This window comes from Diabrotica virgifera, chromosome 7, assembly GCF_917563875.1.
Source record: "Diabrotica virgifera virgifera chromosome 7, PGI_DIABVI_V3a".
NCBI classification, from domain to species: Eukaryota; Metazoa; Arthropoda; class Insecta; order Coleoptera; family Chrysomelidae; genus Diabrotica; species Diabrotica virgifera.
In genome coordinates, this window is record NC_065449.1 from 198,469,726 (window position 1) to 198,492,515 (window position 22,790).

At 34.3% G+C, this 22,790-nt stretch overlaps 2 protein-coding genes across 2 annotated transcripts in view; one reads left to right on the forward strand and one right to left on the reverse strand.

Annotated features, from left to right (window-relative positions):
- LOC114335229 (protein virilizer) overlaps window positions 1–7,703 on the forward strand; it is a 61,336-nt gene extending 53,633 nt beyond the window's left edge. The window contains exon 9 of the mRNA XM_028285427.2: window positions 7,569–7,703. Coding sequence (XP_028141228.1) covers window positions 7,569–7,608 — 40 coding nt within the window. The 3' untranslated portion in view covers window positions 7,609–7,703. The remainder of the gene's footprint in view (window positions 1–7,568) is intronic.
- LOC114335232 (active regulator of SIRT1-like) lies at window positions 7,487–21,579 on the reverse strand. Its single transcript, XM_028285431.2, has 4 exons — window positions 21,349–21,579; window positions 21,195–21,281; window positions 14,651–14,808; window positions 7,487–7,976 (listed from the first exon to the last, which is right to left on the reverse strand). The coding sequence occupies exons 1-4, from the start codon at window positions 21,413–21,415 to the stop codon at window positions 7,857–7,859; spliced, it is 432 nt and encodes a 143-aa protein (XP_028141232.1). The 5' UTR covers window positions 21,416–21,579; the 3' UTR covers window positions 7,487–7,856.
- Between the last annotated feature and the right edge of the window lie 1,211 nt (window positions 21,580–22,790).

Below are 22,790 nucleotides of genomic sequence, written 5' to 3' on the forward strand. Positions count from 1 at the left end.
GACTTAGGCATAAGGATTCCTTTTTCCTTTGGGTCCCCAAAAAGAAGTGGAACTCATTCATCAATGTCCTATGCGTGTCTAATTTACGTTCAGAAATAAACAGAAGGTTTAATTTAGTCCAGTAACGACAAAGGCCTTTATTGGTTTAAGGATACATAAATCCGACAGCAAGACAGCTTCACACATTGTCAAGTTGAAAGAATTGTTCTTAATTTCGATCCAAACCCTGGGAACCGGATATATCTTAACCTAGAATGTTTTCGTAGTGCACGGGTCCTTGTATCGCCGACTGAAATGGGAGGCCACGGGACAAGCAAATGTTTTCTCGGAATTGGTTAATTTTGGAAGCTACAAAGGGCAGATGTGTTCGTTTGAAATTATCAATGATTCGACGAATTTTATTAAGATTCTTATATAAGTAGAAATGATAATTAGCTTTATGTTAGAAAATCTAACATAAATTGCCCCCCGCGCCAGAGGAGGAAAAATAAATGTTAAGAGCAAGATAGAGAAAGAGAGAGCGATGGAGAGAGATAGCGATTGGGAGAGAGAGATCGAAAGAGAGAGAGAGAGCGAGAGAGGGAGAGAGAGAGTGCGGTTTTTAGTAAATTTGCTTGAGAGAAGAAGAGATTATGGGAAACTTTATCTTCAGTTGTGAGTTATTTAAAAATTATATTTACAAATAAATTGCGAAAAATCAAGAGATAATTCTTTACAATAATAAACAAAACTTGTTTTTTTTTTCATTTTTCTTAGTGTATATACTATTTTGTACAAAAGGGTTTTGACCTAAATTTACAAATCAGTTGTCGCGGGTAACTGTAAATGTGTCATAAATTATAGGCGTTTTGCCCTGAGTGAACTGTTGTGGTGTTTTTATTTTTCAAATTTATTGTCAACAAGTGAAAGTGCGGGTGACTTGGGTACTTGAGTAGATAGAGGCATTGTCTAGTTATACAATGCTAGCGGTAATATTTTGAGGGTAAGGTCGGTTATTGAACTGTGTTTCCTAAAAAGGGAAGAAATATTTTCATTTTTGTTAATGCCTTTTAAAATGAGATTTTAGACGTTTTCTTGGGATAGGAAATGATTCGTCAATATTCAAATTCTCGGATGGTGTTTTATGGGTTAAATTGATTTTGTCAAAATACACATTTGTAGAGTGAGAAAATAAAGAAATGTTTTGTTGTTTAGAATGGGCTGCGTTTGGAATATTACCGGCGATTACCCATCCAAATATTGTATTGAAGAGTGTGGGTAGATTTTTTCCTAATTTTACGATACCCGGTAAGAGGATTTCGTAGTAAGCATCTGCTCCTATCAGAATTTCAATATTTGATTCCATATAAAAATATTTATCAGCCAGGCTGAGATCTTTTGGAATTTTAAGAAAATCAGGGTTGATATCTAATTGCGGTAGCTGGCAAGAAATCTTTGGAATTATTGCACAGTTTAAATTGACATTACGTTCGAAACCAGGTGTGTAAAGCATGATTTTTGCCATTGATTTCGAAGTGTGAGAACTTTGGGCAATGCCACAAACTTTTAGTTCATTGCCAGAAATTTCGGGATTAATTTTATTAGCGAGATTTTCCGTTATAAAAGAATTTTGACTACCAGAGTCAAGGATTGCCTTAGCAAATATGGCATTTCCAGATTTGTCAATTAAAATTACTTGAGCGGTGGGTAAAAGAGTCGAAGAGTGTGTAAAAGGTTTATTTGTAACGGTTAGAGCTACGTTAGGGTTACATTCATCTTCTTGAGAGTCATTAAAATAAGATGGCTGAGCAATATTTGCGTGGAGTGAGTTAGTGGAATTTATGGCATTTGTGGTGCGGGGTGAGAGACTGCGAGCATCAGCAACTTGTGCTTGCGAATTTGCATCATTATTAAAACGAGAAGCATTATAACGTGTATTTCTGTTACTATTCTGTTGAGCGGTTTCTGCATAGGGTGTAAATCTAGCAGAATTTACATGTGTGCTTGCATTGCGATTATCTTCGTGGTGAGAAGCGTGAGAAGAACGAGTACGTTTAATGTTTTCTGCATACGAGTTTTGGTGCAGAAGGGTGTGATGGTTTTTAGAACAAATAAAACAACCGCGAGAAGTACACTGAGCATGAGTGTGTTTTGTACCAAGACAGTTAGAGCACATGTCTCGCGATTTTAAAAAATTATATTTTTCTGAGTGAGAGAGGGCAGCGAATTGCCTACAGGAATATATTTTGTGCGCTGAATTATTACAGTAATTGCATTTGATATGATTACTAGAGGAGAGAGGTGGAGATGTATTTGAGAGAAGAGAAGTGGAGTTAGATTTAGCGTGTGATTTGTCCCTTTTTGATTCTGGGATATTTGTGAGGTCTGCGAGAATGTTGCAGCGTTCATTGAGGATCTCAAAAAGTTCGACAATTGTGGGAGTGTAATTTCTATCTCTTCTTTCCCCATAATATCGTTTGGTGGCAAAATCGAGCTTTCTTGTTATTAAATTAATTAAGAGATAATCCCACGATTCGACGGGAGCTTGTAGAGCCTTTAAGGAGTCAATATTTCTTTTTAAATCGTTTGTAAAATCACTTAGTGACCGATAGTTGCTCCTTGTGAGTGTAGGGAAATCTATGATAAGATTGATGTGAGAATTGATAATAGCAAGACTGTTGTCGTACTTCTTTTCGAGTATGTCAATAGCGAGATCAAAGTTTTCGTTAGTTACGTCAAGCGAATCAATTAAATTTAAGGGTTCTCCGCGGAGGGAAGATTTCAAATAAATTAGCTTTTGAGCTTTGGTGAGTGTGTGATTATCCTTTATAATTGAGGAAAACAATTGGTAAAATGAGACCCATTTACTGGGCTCGCCATGATATATAGGAACAGAAACAGGTGGTAAGCGTACGTTGGAGTTAGCATGATTACCGTGTTGATACTGAGAAGGTACCGAAGAAGAAGAATTAACTTTCGAAAATTGCGCCAATTTACCGTCAATTCGAGACATAGCAGAGAAGTATTTATTTTCAACTTCTTCTCTATTTTCTGTGTGCAAATCAGCATTTTTGTGAGTGTCTATCTTATTACAAATATCATTATAATTATTAAATGCATTAATTAAGTGAATTCTTCTATGACTTAGTTCAAATGTTTCAGTTTGACTATCGAGAAAATTGCTTATCCAATTCAAATTTCGTTCAAGTGATGATTTGCATGTACCAATCTCCCTCTTCAGTGCGTCCATAATTAAAATATACCAAAATTTAAAAAAAATTAAAATATTGATTGTCCAGTGACAATCTGTAAATATTGTGATTTTAACGGTATTACACAAAGAGAGATCGTGGTTGAAAATAGAGTGAGTAAAGTGAGTATGTAGTGTAAAAAGAAATAAAAATTATGCAAAATATTTAAAAAAGAGATGAGCAGATATATATAAAAAATAAAGAGTAAACAAATAAATTGTCCTTTAAAGCACATGCGTACACAAACTTATTGAGTGAAAGATAATATGTGGAGTAATATTTAAGGAAATAAAATAAAAGTTCATAAAGTTTTTTTTATTATTGCGATGTTACCTTAGTATGCGTCAAGAAAGCGTTGTTCTTGAAGAATGGGACTGTGTCAGCGTGGCGGCGGGCAGCGGGAGCAGAACCAGGCCGAGGTGGAGGCGATCAGCGGGACAGCAACGGTCCAAGTTGAAGGCGGTCAGCGGGACAGCAAACGGTCCAAGGTGGAGGCGGTCAGCGGGACAGCGACGGTCCAAGTTGGATGGCAATCAGCGTGAGAGCAACGGTGCAAGGTGGGGTCGATCAGCGGAACAGCAACGGTCCTAGGTGGAGGCGGTCAACGGGACAGCAACGGTCCAAGGTGGAGGCGATCAGCGGGACAGCAACGGTCCAAGGTGGAGGCAGTCAGTGGGACAGCGACGGTCCAAGGTGGAGGCGATCAGCGGGACAGCAACGGTCCAAGGTGGAGGCGGTCAGCGGGACAGCGACGGTCCAAGCTGGAGGCGATCAGCAGGACAGCAACGGTCCAAGGTGGAAACGTTCAGCGGGACAGCAATGGTCCAAGGTGGAGGCGATCAGCGGGACAGCAACGGTCCAAGGTGGAGGCGGTCAGCGGGACAGCGACGGTCCAAGCTGGAGGCGATCAGCAGGACAGCAACGGTCCAAGGTGGAAACGTTCAGCGGGACAGCAATGGTCCAAGGTGGAGTCGATCAGCGGGACAGCAACGGTCCAAGGTAGAGGCGGTCAGCGGGACAGCAACGGTCCAAGGTGGAGACGGTCAGCGGGACAGCAATGGTCCAAGGTGGAGTCGATCAGCGGGACAGCAACGGTCCAAGGTGGAGACGGTCAGCGGGACAGCAACGGTCCAAGGTGGAGTCGATCCGCGGGACAGCAACGGTCCAAGGTGGAGACGGTCAGCGGGACAGCAATGGTCCAAAGTGGTGGCGATCAGCGGGACAACAACGGTCCAAGGTGGAGTCGATCAGCGGGACAGCAACGGTCCAAGGTAGAGGCGGTCAGCGGGACAGCAACGGTCCAAGTAGAGGTAATAGGATCACCGGAACAGCCGATAACGATTCGATTCAATTTCAACACCGCGAGCCTTGCTTCTGGGTATGCAGACGATTCTTTGAATCGTCCCACCAGGGGTACCAAATTATGTGTAGGACGCTTCACCTGTGGTAAAAGGACCTGGTGAATATCTCCTGTCCTTCACACAAGAGGGGAACCAGCTTCTATAGTGGTTGATATAATTAGACTCTGATATTCTTTGTCGAGTCGAAGCAAGGTGTAAATCGGTGTTGAAATGATTAAAATACGTGTGAGATAATTAGTTTATTTAACACAAACACTAATATTTACAAGTATCGTACAAAATAATTATTATTGTTTTTACTACAACAAAAAAACATACATAAATTTGCTATGTGCAATTGACAGTAAAGTGAACCGCGATTTAAGAGTGAAACATGTGATTAGTAACAAGTGAGAGAAGATTCGCGTGAAAAACCGTGTAATGCGATAGGAAAATACGAGACGTGAATACTTTCAGAGTTGAGCGAGAGACGCGACCGATTAGCTCGGTAGTTGACGAATAAGTGATTGAGAGACGAGAGACTAAAAACGACTTAGGCATAAGGATTCCTTTTTCCTTTGGGTCCCCAAAAAGAAGTGGAACTCATTCATCAATGTCCTATGCGTGTCTAATTTACGTTCAGAAATAAACAGAAGGTTTAATTTAGTCCAGTAACGACAAAGGCCTTTATTGGTTTAAGGATACATAAATCCGACAGCAAGACAGCTTCACATATTGTCAAGTTGAAAGAATTGTTCTTAATTTCGATCCAAACCCTGGGAACCGGATATATCTTAACCTAGAATGTTTTCGTAGTGCACGGGTCCTTGTATCGCCGACTGAAATGGGAGGCCACGGGACAAGCAAATGTTTTCTCGGAATTGGTTAATTTTGGAAGCTACAAAGGGCAGATGTGTTCGTTTGAAATTATCAATGATTCGACGAATTTTATTAAGATTCTTATATAAGTAGAAATGATAATTAGCTTTATGTTAGAAAATCTAACAAAATGTAATGGCAATAAATGGCGACTGTAGGGCGAAATATGCTTAAATCGTTTTACCACCAAGTTCTAATACCATTTAAATATGCGAATCTGTACTTAGAGTAAAATTTAAAAAAAAAGTGCACTTAAGCCCTTTTACTTCTAACGTCCTCAATTATCTTGAATAAATTTAGAAGTATGTGCGGGGTTTCATCAATGCATTTGATTAATTCAGCGGGTATCCATCGGAGTCTACTTCTCTCCTGTTCCTCGATTTCCAAATTGCTTGTTCTAATTCTGTTCTTTTATTTTTTGCATATTGTTCTATTTCAATGCATTGACCCGTTAACCATTTTTCTTCAGACTCCTTCATCTTAATTCTTACTTTTCTGTGTAGTTCTTTTTAGAGAGTAGTTCTGTGTGTTTTTAGTAGTAGTTCTGTGTAATAGCATTTTTTGTCGATATTATCTGATGTTAAAATTTCTTCCTTTACTTAATACATTATTTTGTGTATTTTTATTTTTTTTTTTTTTCAATTTAACTTGTATTTCTTTACTAATTCATACACTTGTCAGTTGGTAATTCAGCATTTATCTGTCTATAAATCGTTGTGTTTTTGATGTCTTTTCTATGCTGTCATTGGCAATCTATGTTTGAGAGTTGTATGTGGGAATAGATAATACAGAATGATTTAACACCCTCATTTTAAGAAAGAGGAGTATATTTTATCCTTTACTTTAGCACATAAAAGAGTCATACTTTTCTTTTTATTTCCTCCGTTTGATTTTCTTTACCCAATTTTGGGATTTGGCATCGACACCTTTGTCAAAACTTGTTACAAAAAGTTTTGTAACTAAGATATGGATTTTCATACCCTTTCTTCGTTTAACTACAAAGGAACACTGATGAAAGCTTGCTGGCTGTTATTTTAAAATTAAAATTTATTTTTTCTTTATTTTTCTTCCTTTCCTTCATTTACTTCCAATCTAAACATTTTTGTACTTTAAATGATGTTCAGATTGGCTGTAAGATGTATTGGCGCGTTACATTTTCTTCTTTCTATTATTTTTTAAATAGAGTTAAAGCTTTTTGATGAGGTGCAGAGTAGCCTCAATTTGTTTCTCAAGATAGCCTAGCCTAGCATCCATCGGATTTACGGCATCTATGGGATGGTTCTTAAGGTACTAGTACACTTTAGAAGACCAAAAATAATTATTTTTTTAAGAATTTTTTTCTCGGAACCTTTATTAAAAATGAACATAACACTTTTTACATATTAATATCTAACTCTTAGAGAATACAAAAAATATATCTTTTTTCATTTATGCACGTACACTAATTTTGTAGAGGGCGCAAAAGTCGAGGCCTCGAAAAATGATGGCGGACAGTTAATCTCAGGATTGGGATATCTGAAACAAAAAAATCGTACTGCATTTGAAAAAGGTGGGTTTCTTACGTGACAATTTACCACAATTTGACCAAAAAATAAAAAATGAATATTTTTTAACCATGAAAAACTGAAGAAAACGGGCGATTTTTTCACAAAAATTTTTCAATTTTCCGTATCTTTTTTTTGCGGAATTTTTCACTAACGGTGGTAAATTGTCACGTAAGAAACCTTCCCTTTTCAAATGCCGTACGATTTTTTTATTTCAGAGATCCCAATCCTGAGATTAACTGTCCGCCATTGGAACTACTTTTTTTTGAGGCCTCGACTTTGGCGCCCTGTACAATAATAGTGTATGTACGTTCATAAATGAAAAAAGATATATTTTTTGTATTCTCTAAGAGTTAGATATTAATATGTAAAAAGATTTACGTTCATTTTTAATAAAAGTTCTGAGAAAAATACTTGAATATATGCTTATTTTTGGTTTTTTAAAGTGTACTAGTACCTTAAGTGAAGTTATTCAGTAATGTTAAGAAAACTATTATATTTGATAAATAAAAAATATATTGTACTTAAAATGTATTATAAAATTAATATGTCTAATCTATTGAATTATTTTTTAGGCCATGGTGGGGAGCTGGTATAGGAAGAGGACCTTATTAAGATATTTTTAGTTTATTTTGTAACAGATTTGTGCATTACTATAAGTGTAAATATTGATAAAGAACCAATAAAAAGTAAACCGAAAATCCCACAAATTGAAAGTATTACTGTCGTAGGTATATACTCGTCCAGAGGATTGTGATCAACTGGTAGTATTGGCCATATAATTAACTGAAAAAACATACAGAGCAACATTGCTGAACCTAATGTAAGTTGAATATATCCCCACGCACTGTCTGAGAGTGCCATTATTCATCAAAATATTCCTCTTCAAACTTCTTGAAATCTTCTTCTGTAAATGCCGTTTTCTTTTGTTGTTTGGGTTTGATTTTCTTAATTGGTCTTCTAGATACAGCTCGATTAATAATCTAAAAAAAATAGTTATACATTGAGAATAATTGTTAACAGTTAAAAATTGTAAAATTAAAAGTTTAGATGGCATCAAGAGGAGACTGGTTAACTGGTTCAGTGCCAAGCCGACAGTGTGTCGGCACGGTTTCATCAAGGGTGCCGACGACGCACGAGTGTCAGCGGTGGTATTTCGTTGCTAAATGAACTATTTAAGTATGTAGTATGGTTCTTTTCATGAGCATTTTTCAGTGCGTCACAGCTTTTCGATTTCTCTCTAACGCATTAAATTGTATGTGACAGAAAAAAACGCACGTCGCTGATTACATTTCGTCGGTGACATTTATAACATTTAATCTAGTTGTCAATAGATGGCGCTAATAATATATTATATTATTCTATATAAAAAAATTTAATCTGTACAATTTATAAGACTATACAAATCAAAGAAAATACCATTTTATAAATGCAATAAACGCAATTGATTTGTTTTTATACCAAATTGCAAATAAAATGTGACAACTGTCAGATTTAACTAAAATGTCATGTTAGAATAAATGTCATAAATGTGTATTTATCACGGACTAACCTTTTTTTCTATCATTTGTGACGCACTGAAAAATGCTCATGAAAAGAACCATACCAGCTATGTGCTGTTTGTTCAAGATGGGCGCCGAACGTGATCATTGAATTGGCAAATTAAGAACAGCTTGTAGCGACAAATACCTTTTTGATCTTCCTCTAAGACGATTATATTGTGACACTATTTATAATAGGCCGCTCCCAACCTGGCCTATTTCTTTCCGAAGCTTCTCGGCGTTACCAGAGAATACGATTCCTTTCCATGGCATTCGGAACGAGCGCTACCGAAGTATATAAGGATGAGAAATTCATTTTAGCAGGGCAGTCAGTTATCGACGCGTAATAATTATTGTATTTAGAATCGAGTTGTTCGCCGTGTATTTTGAAATGTATTAGTTATTGGAATTATTACGTTTTAGTTAGTAAAATCGTACATTTGAGATTGTAAATAAATTAGATGTGTTAGAAGTATTAAATAAATTAAGTAAGTGCTGTAAAAATAAAATAATATAAAGGAAGTCTTCCTTTATTTAAATTAAACTTAGTGCTTAAACACATAAATAATAAAATAGTAAAGTCAACCGCGTAAATCAGTACAAATGGTGTCGAAGTGGAATAGTTTAAATAAATAAACATCAACTCGTAATAAATAAAGTGTGTGACCATGTCTTCACAGTATAAGCCGAAAGTTTGTGACCTGCGCGTTACTACTACTGCGCTACTACTAAGTCATCGTTGACCGAAGATGGTTGATTGGGTCCTCGGGTAGAGTTTCACCATGTTCCCAGAGGTTTAATCCTTGAACATCGGCGTTTAGCCATTTTAAATTTATTTCAACATAATGTAGATTTATTTATAATCACAACCATTGTTTGGTTCTGGGGCTATTTTGCAAGTATTCAAATCACTGATGATGGACCGATAGGTTTGAAAACGTTCTGATGAACTCATTTTATTGAATCCATTGGGATTCTAAAAATTTTTAGTAAATATACCTTTTACATAGAAGTGGTTTTTACTTCATGTTCCAGTTTGGTTATTTAATTCTTTATTTATTAATATAAACAATTACATAATTATTTATACAAGGTGTCCAAAAACTTTTTTTTAATTTAAATTATTTGACAAAAAAAGAAGAATGTATGTAATTTATTTAATTTAAAATGCATTTTACTGTTACCCGAAAACAGAAAAAAAATGTTGACCGAAAACAGAAAAAAAAATGTCACAAATAAACATTGATTTTCGCTTAAATTAAATGTTCAAACTTCCAAGAGGCAGAGAAGACAGGAGGCGAGTTCTCTGAGAAGACCATTTTTATTTAATGTGGTTAAGATAAATATCTGAATAGAGGATAATTACAATTTCCGAAAAAAATGTATTTTTAAGGGATTATTTCATGATGAATTCTGAAGGCAGCTTTTTTGTCGGGGCTATTTTGGCGGGGCTATTTTGTCGGGGCTATTTTGTCGGCGGACTATTATTCCGCGGCTATTTTGTCTGCAGGCTATTTTGTCGGAGCTATTTTGTGTGCGGGATATTTTGTCGGGGCTATTTTGACGGGGTACCTTCTAAAATATGTATAGAAACGGTCTATACATCTCTGCGAAGTTCTGGAAACAATTTATGAAATTCTCCTTATTGCTTGTATCTCAGGTTATTGTCATGTACCTACCCAAACATACCTTCTTTTTCTGCAAAATAAACTGCATAATGTTTTCATTTGTAAATAGAAAAATAGAACGCCCACGCATACCTTTTATTAAATTTCTTTCTTTATCCGCATTAATTTCGAATAATGAAGGTTACATGAATTCAAATTAGATTGAATTGCCTTTTTTCATCCAACAATACTTCAACAAACAGTGATTCTTCTTCTTGTGAATCGCACATTTTATAAACAATATTTCCAACTGTATTATTTACACTAATGAAATCTCAGGTCGCTATCGCTCCGATGTGTTCGCTTTCTGCAGAAACCCAGATCGTCATCGTGAACGCGATCGCGGTCGCTTAGATGTGTTCTCTGCTTTAAAAACTCGATAACCCTGTTAAAGTTATCCTATATTTGACATAGAATTAGACCACAATGCACTTGCAAAATGAAACTCAACGTAAAATGAATTTGTTGTCGAAAAACTAAGAAATATGACATTAATCAGCTAAAAGTCCTAGCAATAAAATAAAAAGTACAAAGACGCGGGTCTACGCAGAAACAGATAACACAGAAATAAAATTAGAAAAAAACCTCAAATTACACTAAGAAATATCATAGAAATATGTCATTAAATAGTATAGACTTGGATACTTAAGAACCGCAAAATACCCCAATACTTGAGGAGCAAAGTGTTCAACCAGTGCATCCTTCGTATCATGGCATATGGATGGATGTCAAACCTGGACCCTAACCAAGGAAAATATGAATAAACTAGCCACAACAGAAAGAGCAATGTTAGGTACAGTCGGAAAAATGAAAGAATACCCATGCGTCATCGATGATGACGCGAAAAATTTCTAGTCAAAACAAATTCTAAACTAAGTTAATACTGAAAATAAACGGATGTGACTACTACCCCACCGTACGATTGTTCGCTACATAAGAATGTGTCAAAAAAATTTTGTGATGTTATTCTTTTTCTGATAATACCTATATATTTATTGGTGATAAATGTTACTATTACTACCGTAATTAATTATTTGATATAGATTAATAATACAAAAATAATGAGTAAGCAAAGATAGTATTATGAATTTCTCCATGTTAAAGTTGCCAGTGGACGTAAATAGTAACAGGAATTTAAAAAATGTCGTTTATGTCAGCTGCATCATTTTCCAGACATCATCTGCAAATAAATGTACATTCGTAAAAATATACTAATCTCTAATTTCATACACTATGATTGAAAAGTCAGAGTAATATGTACACGTTTGGTGAACTGATTATTAAAATTTATAAACTCTACCGAACCTAACCCAGTTTCACTGTCAAAGTGACAGAAATCGAATCGGTCAGATTATAGTTGACCAGCACGATTACTCGAATAGTAGTTTATACAATCATTATCTCTACTCATGTTGAATGTTTTTCTAAGAATGACATTAGAAGTACAGAAATAGTCAAGTGTGAGTTTAAATTTTCTACTAAATTAATATAACTACGTTGAACAATTGTATCGCCGTCTCACTCTGTCAATTATAAATACATATGTAAATGCGTATGTCTTGGATAACGTTTGGCTTTGTAGACAACACTTAATAATCTATCTCTATCGTTTGTTATTTGTAGAAAAAGGTAGCAAATCCAAAATATGTGCTTGATATGATCGTTCATGGGTATTCTTGAAGAATCCTACGAATAAGTTGGGTGGATAGAGTTTGTAACGAAGTTGTTTTGCACCGGATGGGAAAAGTCACGGAAGTCGTCAGAACAGTTAAAAATCGAAAACTTGAGTATTTTGGCCATGTTATGCGACACCCAGAGAGATATAATATACTCCATTTAATAATACAAGGCAAGGTAGACGGAAGAAGAGGGCCAGGTCGAAGAAGAACGTCATGGCTTAAAAACCTGAGAGAATGGTATAACAGATCCTCTGCATCCCTTTTCCGAGCTGCCGTTAACAAAATTGCTATAGCCAATTTGATAGCCAACGTTCGATAATCGAGCACGGCACTTGAAGAAGAAGAATGGGTATTCTTTCATTTTTCCGACTGTAAATGACTGTCAGATATAAAGAGGAACGACTAGGTAAGATCAAAAACAAAAGTGGAGGACATAACAAAAAAAGTTGCCAAACTTATGGAGCTTCGTATGCCACACTGCTAAGACAAAAAGACCAACGTCTTATGGAGCTTCGTATGCCACACTGCTAAGACAAAAAGACCAACGTTGGAATGCATCAATACAACATCGGAGACCTTACCAAAGTAAACGACCGAGAGGAAGACTACAGATGAGGTGGGTTGATGATATTAAAAGAGTAGCCGGAACAAATCGGAAATATGTTGCTCAGGATAGAGACCGATGGAAGGAGTTGGGAGAGGCCTATGTCCAAACGTGAACGATAGAGGGCTAAGAAGAAATCGTATAGAACAAGGAATGAATAAAAATAAAACGAACAAATAATGAAATAAAAAAAAGCTATCAGAATAACCAAAACAACAATAGTACAGAGATATGTAGAATAGCTACCACAAAAGTATGATTCATACCTTCATAAACGGGTTAAGAAAGCTGCATGTTTATAGAAGCATAAAAAACTTAGTATTGTAAATAGAGCAGAAGAAAGATATTTGGACACAATATGAAGAAAGTTGTCACAATCAGCCCTATTCTGTAACTTTTAACAAATCGAATAGAAATGACCAAGTGGAATCGTAATTACCCAAAATCGGAATGTTGGATATCTATCGCGTCGTTTTCGTGTTAGGTTTGGCATTTCGTAATTAACATTTTAGCAGTGTAAATCGAAAACGCCAGCTTCTATTTGACGCGATCAGGAGTATCACACTGCAATGTGAAATCATTGTGAAATAAATCGAGTGTTCTGTGCGAAGAATTCATCAAAAAAAGAAGATATTTCGGTTTGTTTTGAATAGTGTTGGTTAACTTTGACAAATTCAACACAACAAGAATAAAAATGGCAAGTGGAACACTGATTGGGAACACCAACACCAAAGAAAACACATCTGCTGAGCATTTAAATTACTTAGTAGAATTTATCTCTGAACATAAAATACTATTGCACGGTAAAAGTAAGTTTTTCCCTAAGAACATTTTTTTTTTCGTTTACAACACCTAGATACCTTCAAATCTACATATTCTACCAGTAAATCAATTAGTGTAGCAATTCTTAACATGTTTAATGATTTCTATTAATCTTGATGCTCTGTAATTATTGGTATATAAAATTAAATATACAATTATCCAAATTATCTAATACCAAAACATACTATATTCGCTAATTTAACAAATAGATGCCAAAACAATAATAATAATAATGCCAATGCGCAGGCGTCAAGACCAATTACAATGTCGAAATGTGATCTCAAGAGAGCTTGTGTAGTCGAAATAAATTTCTACTCAACGTTCGGATAGTAGAGGTTGAGATGAGTTACAAAATACCAATTCCTACAAATTCTGATCTAACAAAAGAAATGAGTCATTTTGTCGAAATCTAGTGACCTGGGTGATCACCTTACTGGTCCATCACTTCCGTTCCATCTTTCACTAAACTGATCATTCAGTTCACCATGTACTAATTTGCTATAGTGTAATAATTCACTGTGGTGCATGATTCGTAATAAAATCCAAGCATGTCTCATCGTTTAAGATATTTTGTTTAACTATGTGTATGGTATGGATTACTTGCTGAATAGTAATGAAAGTTGTGCCTATTAACACTTTCAAGTCCGGCGACACAACTCGCGTGTTCACACTGTTTTCAATCAGGTGCCGCCGACACGACTGCCGTGTTCACGTTTCAACAACCTTCCAATGGTTGGATAAAAGTGGCGCATGAGACAAATATCTGATATTGGCCCTGAGCTGAAAGTGTTAATAGAACCATTTCAATGGAATGTAGTTTCATCTCCAAATAGGACATAATCAAAAAAATCTCTCTATGGATATGTGTGTGTGTGGGGGGGGGGGGGGTTTTCATTAACTACCATCACATTCATTTCGTTTTCTTCTGTCAGACTAGTTCCTGTTCCTTCATGTTTTTCATAGTCACTGAATCTTTATCTTTCAATTTTTAAAGGTATCTTGTCTAAGTTGCTGCCTATCAGAAAGCCATTCTTTAAATTTTAGCTGATAATATTATATTTTTATTGCATTCCTCCAAGATGCAGATCATATCTACCTTTTCGTCAGTAGCAAAATGCATTATTGCTAATTTAAGATGAATTGATTACTGAATTAATAATTGAGGCGTGCACCGGAACAACGATTTATGTTACATGTTGCCAATATGTAACATAAATCATTGTTCCGGTGCACACCTCAATTGAATTGTAAAAATATTGCATTGAAGTTGAACAAACATACATACTTTATTTAAACCTTAACCCTGAAACCTTGGATGGTGATAATAATTTTCATATATTTTACCTGTTTTACCAGTTTTTCGTCCAATTCTACTTTGCTAGCTCTTTTAATCAATTCTAGTTTCTTTAGATTGTCTTTAAGGATCTGTTCCTTTGATTTATTATATTTTCTTGCTTCTGTTACTGTCAGTTTCTTTTCTGTCGATAGAAGATTGACTTTTTCTAAAAGAAAAAATGTGTAATTAAAAAAAAAGCAATAAAAACCACAATTTATTGATGGAGTTAAACCTAAAAATGATAATAGGTCACAACAAAGTGAAGTAGTGATGATGTAAGAACAGAAAAGAAAAAAAAGAAGACCACAGATGACATGGATGGATGAGTTTAAGAGAACGAGAATGGCAGGAAAGGACTGGATGCAGATCGCCAAGAGTAGAGACCAATGGAGATTAACAGGGGAGGCCTATGCCCAGGAATGGGCGTTTAAGGCTGATTAAATAGAGAGATGTGTATAAAAATTATTTAATAACTACTGGACCTAACACAGAAAAAGTAAAGAATTTTCAACAGTAAACATATTATCTGTTAACATTCCGTTCAACGACCGTGGTCTGTCAGGCCAAGACTACAATGTACAACGTTAGTTTTTTTTTAATAAGTCATCTATATTGTGGGGATTTTCAGTACCTTTCATAAAAATAAACACCTACATTTTACATTATATTTTACCAAAAAAATCGTTCTGTTTTTCAAAAACAAATTATTTTGACCTGATAGACCGCCATCGTTCATATATGTAAGTTTTTTCATATACAGGATCTTACAGCTTCCTTTAGGAGCTGTAAATTGCTAGGTAGTTCCTTGTAGTAAATTAGGAGTAGACCTAGTAAAATGTATTTGCAATCTAGGGCTGCACCATCAGGATTAAATTCGCATATTCTACAAGCTGTTATGAAGTACTCTGGAATGCTTACATAAAACCAACCTAATACACCACCTGGTAAAAGAAGGCATTAAAAATACTGTAAGAAAAGAAAAATTCTATATTTTTGGACATTTTGCAAAATATTGGTTATGCATGCATCATATATCGTAGCCTGCTTTGAGGAGCGTATTCAGCAAAAAAACTAAGAAACATGATTATTTCTTCTGTATTTTCAGTGTAATAGAATTTTGCTGAACTCGAGTTTTTTAGTAGAGTTTGATTATTGTTTTGACCAGTTTTTGTAAAATAGATATAAGAATAATTTAATTTTTTGTAAGTGTAGTAAGCTAACAAAATTATTATGTCAAATATATCACTTATTTTTGATTTACTTATTTTAATTTAATACAAGCAAGATATTTCCACCAAGGGGAAGAAAATATCCTATAAATACAAATAAAAATTGTGTTTCAAAAATACTAATTAAAACAAAAAAGAATGTGTGTGTACTTTGTACGCACGTAAGAAGATATTCTTCTATTATATAATAGGTAATTTAAACGAAGTAAATATACTTAAAAGGTTATTTGTACTTATTTTATTTAAAAATCAAACTAACTTTCTTATCTACCACTTTCAAAAAAGAAGAATATCTTCAAAAATTATATAATAATATACTTACAATCATAAAATCTATAAAAAAAAATAAAAAAATAATAACTTGCTTGGGGCTTGAACCCACTTCACGTCTACCGCGCCGTACGAAAGTTGACGGCATTTCAAACTGCACCACATTCGCGTATACGTCATGTGGGAATATACACAAACTAAACGTTTACACCATAAATTTATATGAATTTAATAAAATTATTAGTTTGATTTTTGTCGAAATAAAATACAACAAAATATATAGAGTAAGAAAACGATATATGAGATGAAGATTTGTAGAAAGTTTGTTCGTAATCAGATTATGTAAATTAAAGCATTGCCTACTAATAGGTAACTACATTATTTTGTTTACATTTTCCAAATAAATAGGTATTGAAACTATTAGGTATTTCCAACTGAAACATTTAGAATTACGTACCTGCGGCTTTTCAAAACTATTTAAAAAGTCACTATAATTATAAATTCGATTTTATTTCTGTCCACACATCAATAAAAACTAATATTATACAATATTTTTGTTTACCGATAACCTCCATATTGAACAATTATTGACAGATCATTTCAAAATTTCAACACCCAATCAGAGCCCGTATAACGACTAATACCATACTGTCGGTGTGCGCATGCGCGCGGTTCAATCAAATTTTACCCTCAATCGATTCGCCGCTAAAGAAGAATATCTTCAATAAAAATATATCATTTTTTTGGTCCCAATAGACCACCATCGTGTGGTCTTGTTATTGGAGTGTAAATAGTCATCTGTTTTGTCAGCTATTATGTTGGAATTAACAAGTTAAGCGCCATGGCCGTCCCTATAGGGACCGATGTAGGAAGGTCCCCATATGCCATAGAAGTCCATAGGGACCTCTGTGTATTGAAGAAATGCCTTGGCCCGGGGGGCATTTTTTCAATATTTTGTCTGGCGCTTAAGATGTTATACAAAATGCTCTGTCTACTTTTTCAAGTTAGAAACAGACAATAATAGTTGAGAGCCAATTCATGAATTTCATCAATTTAACCCTTTCCTTGCTAATGACTCAAAAGACGTCATTCGCTTAAGGCTGATAATATACTAAAGTAATTTATGTACCCCTGCCAATGGTGTCGAAAGACGTCATGCACCTGCTGTGATTTAACCTTTTCACTGCAGGAACCGGACATATACGTAAAATAATTTCGGGCCCCTACAACGGGAACTGGCTAAATACAGGTAACCTTATTCAGCATTCGCTGCGGCAACAGTATGAATCAGATATTGTTTGGGTATTGTATGTTGCCCATAGAAGAGAGTTAGGCATGTTATATCAAAATTCACAATACATTTAAAAATTCATATATGTATTTCAAGAATCTAACACCAACAAATTAACAGTCAAAACCGGGTTGATCAGCACAGGCATGAAACAGCCGTACCAGAGACCATACTACTTTTATAACCAGTATACATTTTTAAAGGTTGTGCAGAGGCTCTTTCTGTCCCTCTTACACTAATTTTTAATTTGTCCCTTAAGCAAAGTAAATTTCCAGATAGCTTAAAGCATGCAGTTATAACACCTATATTTAAATCAGGTAATGCTGGTAACATTGAGAACTATAGGCCTATATCTGTCATCAATTCAATTGCTAAGATATTCGAGAACGTGCTTTATAACAATATTTTGAATTACTTTGGAGATAGGTTCTGTCCAGAACAACATGGTTTCTTACCAGGGAAGTCCACTGTGTCAAATTTGTGTGTTTTTACAAGTTTTGCAGCAGAGGCCATAAATAATAAAACTCAGCTGGATGTCATTTTTACCGACTGCACCAAAGCTTTTGATAAGATTGATCACTCTATACTTATTGAAAAGCTAAGCAAATTTGATTTTCATTCAGAAGCATGTATGTTTCTGAGGTCATACCTTTCTGATAGGTTAAATCAAGTCAAAGTATTGAACAGTTTATCTAAGCCATTTATGTCGACATCAGGGGTACCACAAGGTAACTTGGGTCCTCTTCTGTTCCCTATATTTATTAACGATTTGCCTCACTGTGTGAAGTTTTCGACAAGCCTCCTATTTGCAGATGATTTTAAAATTTTTCGAGAAATTTCAACTCTACAGGACTCGTGAGATGCTGCAATGTGATCTGAACTCAGTAAGTCAATGGTTCGATGACAACAAAATGTTTCTAAACACTTCTAAATGTCATGTTTTTACTATCACTCGAAAAACGCAATACGTGGAGAACCAATACAAAATTTCTAACACTGTACTTGGAAGAAAGAACACACACTTGCAAAGATCTTGGAGTAATGTGTCAGCAAAATCTGAGATTTAGTGAACATTATTGGATCATCACTGGAAAGGCATACAGAACTGTTGGCTTCATAATTCGTAATTCAAAATTTTTTAAAAGAACTGAAACTCTAATATCATTATACAATACACTGGTAAGATTTCACTTGGAGTATGCCTCTATTATATGGGCACCACAAGCCGAATTCAATGTTGATCTGATTGAAAAGGTTCAAAAACGATTCTTGAGGTTTCTTTATGTCAGAAAGTTTGGTATCTATCCCTACATGATTTCCTATAATGCTATGCTAACTTGTTTTAAAGTTCAGCGACTGGATAATAGAAGACATTTTCATTCAGCTCTTTTTATATACTATGTTGTAAATCACATTAAATATAGAGATTGCTTTTTTATAAATAATATTAAATTTCATGTTCCAAAAACACATTTAAGAATTAATAACAAACGACTGTTCTCAACTAATAAGACTGATTGTTCACCCATAAATAAGATGTTAGAAGAATGTAACCATATGATAATTAACTGTGATATAGACTATTTGTAGTGTTTTTTTACTTATTTTTACTTGTTCTATTCTGTTTAGGTTTAGTACTTAATATAGGAATTAGTTTTTAGCAGTAGTAAGCACTCTTTTAATGTAGGGTCAGTCAGGGTAATTGGAAACACTATTTGAAATATCATGACATCTAAGCATTTGAAATTTATTTAAAAATATACTGTTTTATATTATAATAAAATAAAAGTTTTTAGCTATTATACGATAAGTCTACAATAGAATGTCTTAAAAACTAGTAAGAAAATGTTACAAAAAAATAAGATATTCAAAGTTTCCATTTACCCCAGAAATTTGAAAAAAAAAAACTAAAAAATGGGGTAAAAGTAAACAACAATCTCGGGCTTTTAAACACGTAACAATATAGTCTTCAATTTTGGCTAACCATGCAGTAGGTACACTAGTTCCATCTTATCAGTTGGTATGTTTCTACACTTTATGCAGTTGTAAATAACGCAATGTGGAATGATGTAGTAAGCAGCAGCCTCCCTATATGTTACTGTATTTTGTTTTAACATCTGTCACCTCATTTTTAAATTATTCAAAGGGTATTTCATTGGTTCTCTCTTCTGTATGTACTTCCTCAACATTTTAAAAACGGCAAGACCTGTAACCTTAACATAAAACATTGATTTCCATTTACCTCACATTGTTTCCATTTACCCCTAACAGGTGTTTTCATTTACCCCATGCTCAAGATTTAAGGGGGTAATTGTGAACACTTACTGTACTGACTTCTTGTAGTAAATAACATTCAAATTAACATTGTAGGCAATATAAATATTCTTGTAGTAGCTATAAATTATATATAATCAGTATACCTACTTAATACAGAGAGATAAAATTTGTAAAATATTGGCACTGTTCTAAATCGATTTATGTGTTTAAAAACAATCAAATTTAAATTGCACAGAATGGACATTCACTTAATATGTAAACAAATTAATAACATACCACACAATAAGCAAAGATGGAATTGTAATTCTATTGTTGTAATATTTCATTTCTAGCTGTAGGGAGTACTGTGTACTGTTTCCAGTCACCCCTGTTTCCAATTACCCTGACTGACCCTAATAACAATTATTTTGTGTATTAAGGGGGGGGGGGGGGGGGTATGGTTTGAAATATTAAATTTTTTTTATTATTTCAAATAGAAGTGCATACTTTCAAGAATACTCTCTGAAAATTTCAAAATAATCGGAGTAAAATTACCAGAGATACAGCGTGTTGAATATCCCCTACCTTCGACTCGCTTTGCCGCGACTTCGCGCCAGCACGCTTGAGTGTAGTGAGAAATGTTAAACAACTGTTCGCCTTCTCTTTTGTAGATTACCCCTCGATTCAAAAAACATATTTCAATGTGCATCACTTTACTATTTGGCAGACAAATAAGAAGATGAAGATGCAGTTTTCAAAACTTTAAACGCATTTTTCTCAAAACTACTTCTTCAAATGCGGTGGACATTGTAACTAAAAAACTACTCAGCCGATCTACCTGATATTTTGTACATATTTTCTTGAGACATTTCATGAAGTAACAACGTCGAGACATTCTTCTTTTTTTGCTTATTTTTTGTTCAACAATAATAAATCTGTTGATTTTCACAAAATTTTTACCAAAAATTTCAATTTTTTGGTTTCCGATGCCAAAAATCCAAAAATCATTAAAAATAAAAAAAACTCGACGTTGTGACCTCGTAAAACTCATAAGCTAATTAAATCTTTTTGAATTTTTTGTTTCGTATGATCTAGTGACGAGTTCTGATGTCCACCGCAAAATCTATTTTTTTGTGAGCTGCCTGTCAAAATTTGTCACCAATGGCTTACTTTTCAATATCTTGGATTGAATTTTTTTCTAAATATTCTTTGAATTGTACTTAATATGTTTATTTAATTTAAAAATAAAATCATTGTACCATAGCTTCGAAAAAAATTCACAAAAATGTGCTTGATATGTTGATTTCAAACCATACCCCCCCTCCTTAAAGGAGGTTAAATAAATAAATAAATAAAATAAATAACTCTAGCAGCAGTGAAAAGGTTAAGAAGTGAATGACATCATTCGCACTGAAAAGGTTATTATTATTATAGATAAGCAAGGGCAAAGAGACAAGTTCCAAAGTTTACCCTAGTTCCTATCTACCCTTTTAAGAAAATACGAACCTGTTTTTCCTTTCCTTTGTGCTTTACCTATAAGTTTTTGGCTCTGGTGAGCTAGTGCAAAGACATCAGATTTGCTTTTTCTTTTACCTACAATGGAATTATAATTAAATAGAATTTATTAAGTAAGGAGATGTAGATAAAATTGAAAACCTACCAATTTTACTAGCATATTGTGGGTCTACAATTTGTAAACTTTTTCGAACTAGCGCAGCACTCATCATAAAATCATTTATCTATTTAATTAGAGTATATTAAAGATTAAAGAAACTTTCATACTTTCATTTTCTGATTAAATTTTTTGGTTAGATCGTTAGGTATTCCTAGCACTTCTTCTTTTTGTGTATTTTTTAGTGGCAAAGAGTTCTATAGGTACTACATCTACGCTCAGAAGTCTAATAAAGAATAAAATATTATTTGATAATTATATCAAATAATATTATTTTAGATAAAATATTATTATTTAAATATTATTTTAGATAAACTATGATAGGTATTTCAAATCTGTTTTAGGTTTTATCACCAAGAACATTGTGATAAACAAATTCGAAATAAAAAGATCATTTCATTGCATTTCTCAAGATGTGCGGTATTTTACAACGTGTATTATTTTTTTTAATGATTTCGTAGTTACAAACATAGAAAAAAGTGTTGTGTGATTTGGTAGAATGCGATCTTACTCTTTAAAAAACATGTCACGTATTTCAGCGCCATCTCAGCACCTGGTTAAATGGAAGGATACTACAAATCTGGCCTCCACATAACTGGTCTGTAGCTTCGACATGATAGGTGTGAAATTTTAAACGTTCTCGTTGTTGATTGGATAGGAAGGGTGCCATAATCTAGCCTCCATGCTAGGTACATAGCCCATAGATTAATAATATAGTATTACCGGATAGATAGGCAACTCACTGTAAAAATTTGGTTCCTTTCGCCACTTGCGACCGTAGTGTTAACTAATCACCATTTGGCGGGAAATTTAAATGGACAAGCATTAATTTCACGCTGTGTCTAGGTACACGCTAACGTGTACGCAAATAAAAAAAAGTTAGGTACACGCTTAAACGTCATTAAGTCAGTGGCGTCATTATTTAGCGTGTACTATGACTGCGCTTTTTGGTACACGCTAATTTGAGCCGCGTGTATGCTGTGGTATTAAGTATCTGTAAGTATCGCGAGTCTCAGAGTGTGGTTAGAATTTGTCTAATCGCGTTTATGTTTAACACTTTAATATTGATTTATAAAGAGTTTCCTTATTTTTTACTTGTTTAGTGTTTTTTAATTAACTATGGAGTGTGGACAATTATTTAGTTCTTTTAAAGAGTTTAACAACATTACAAAACAGTATGAAAAAGATAAAAGACAAAAATGCGTGATTAACGGTAGCAGAAGTAATAAGATAAAATATACGGGGCGATTGATTAGTGTGATAAAACTCAGTAGATCCGCTAGAGTAATAGATAGCAATAAAAGTTAGTAACAAAAATTTTAGCAAACTTTAAGCTTCATATTACAAAATTACTAAAATGAGTTAGAATGTTACAGGGCGTTCGATAATATAGTGACAGACCAAACTTATGTTTTTTAAATGGAACACCC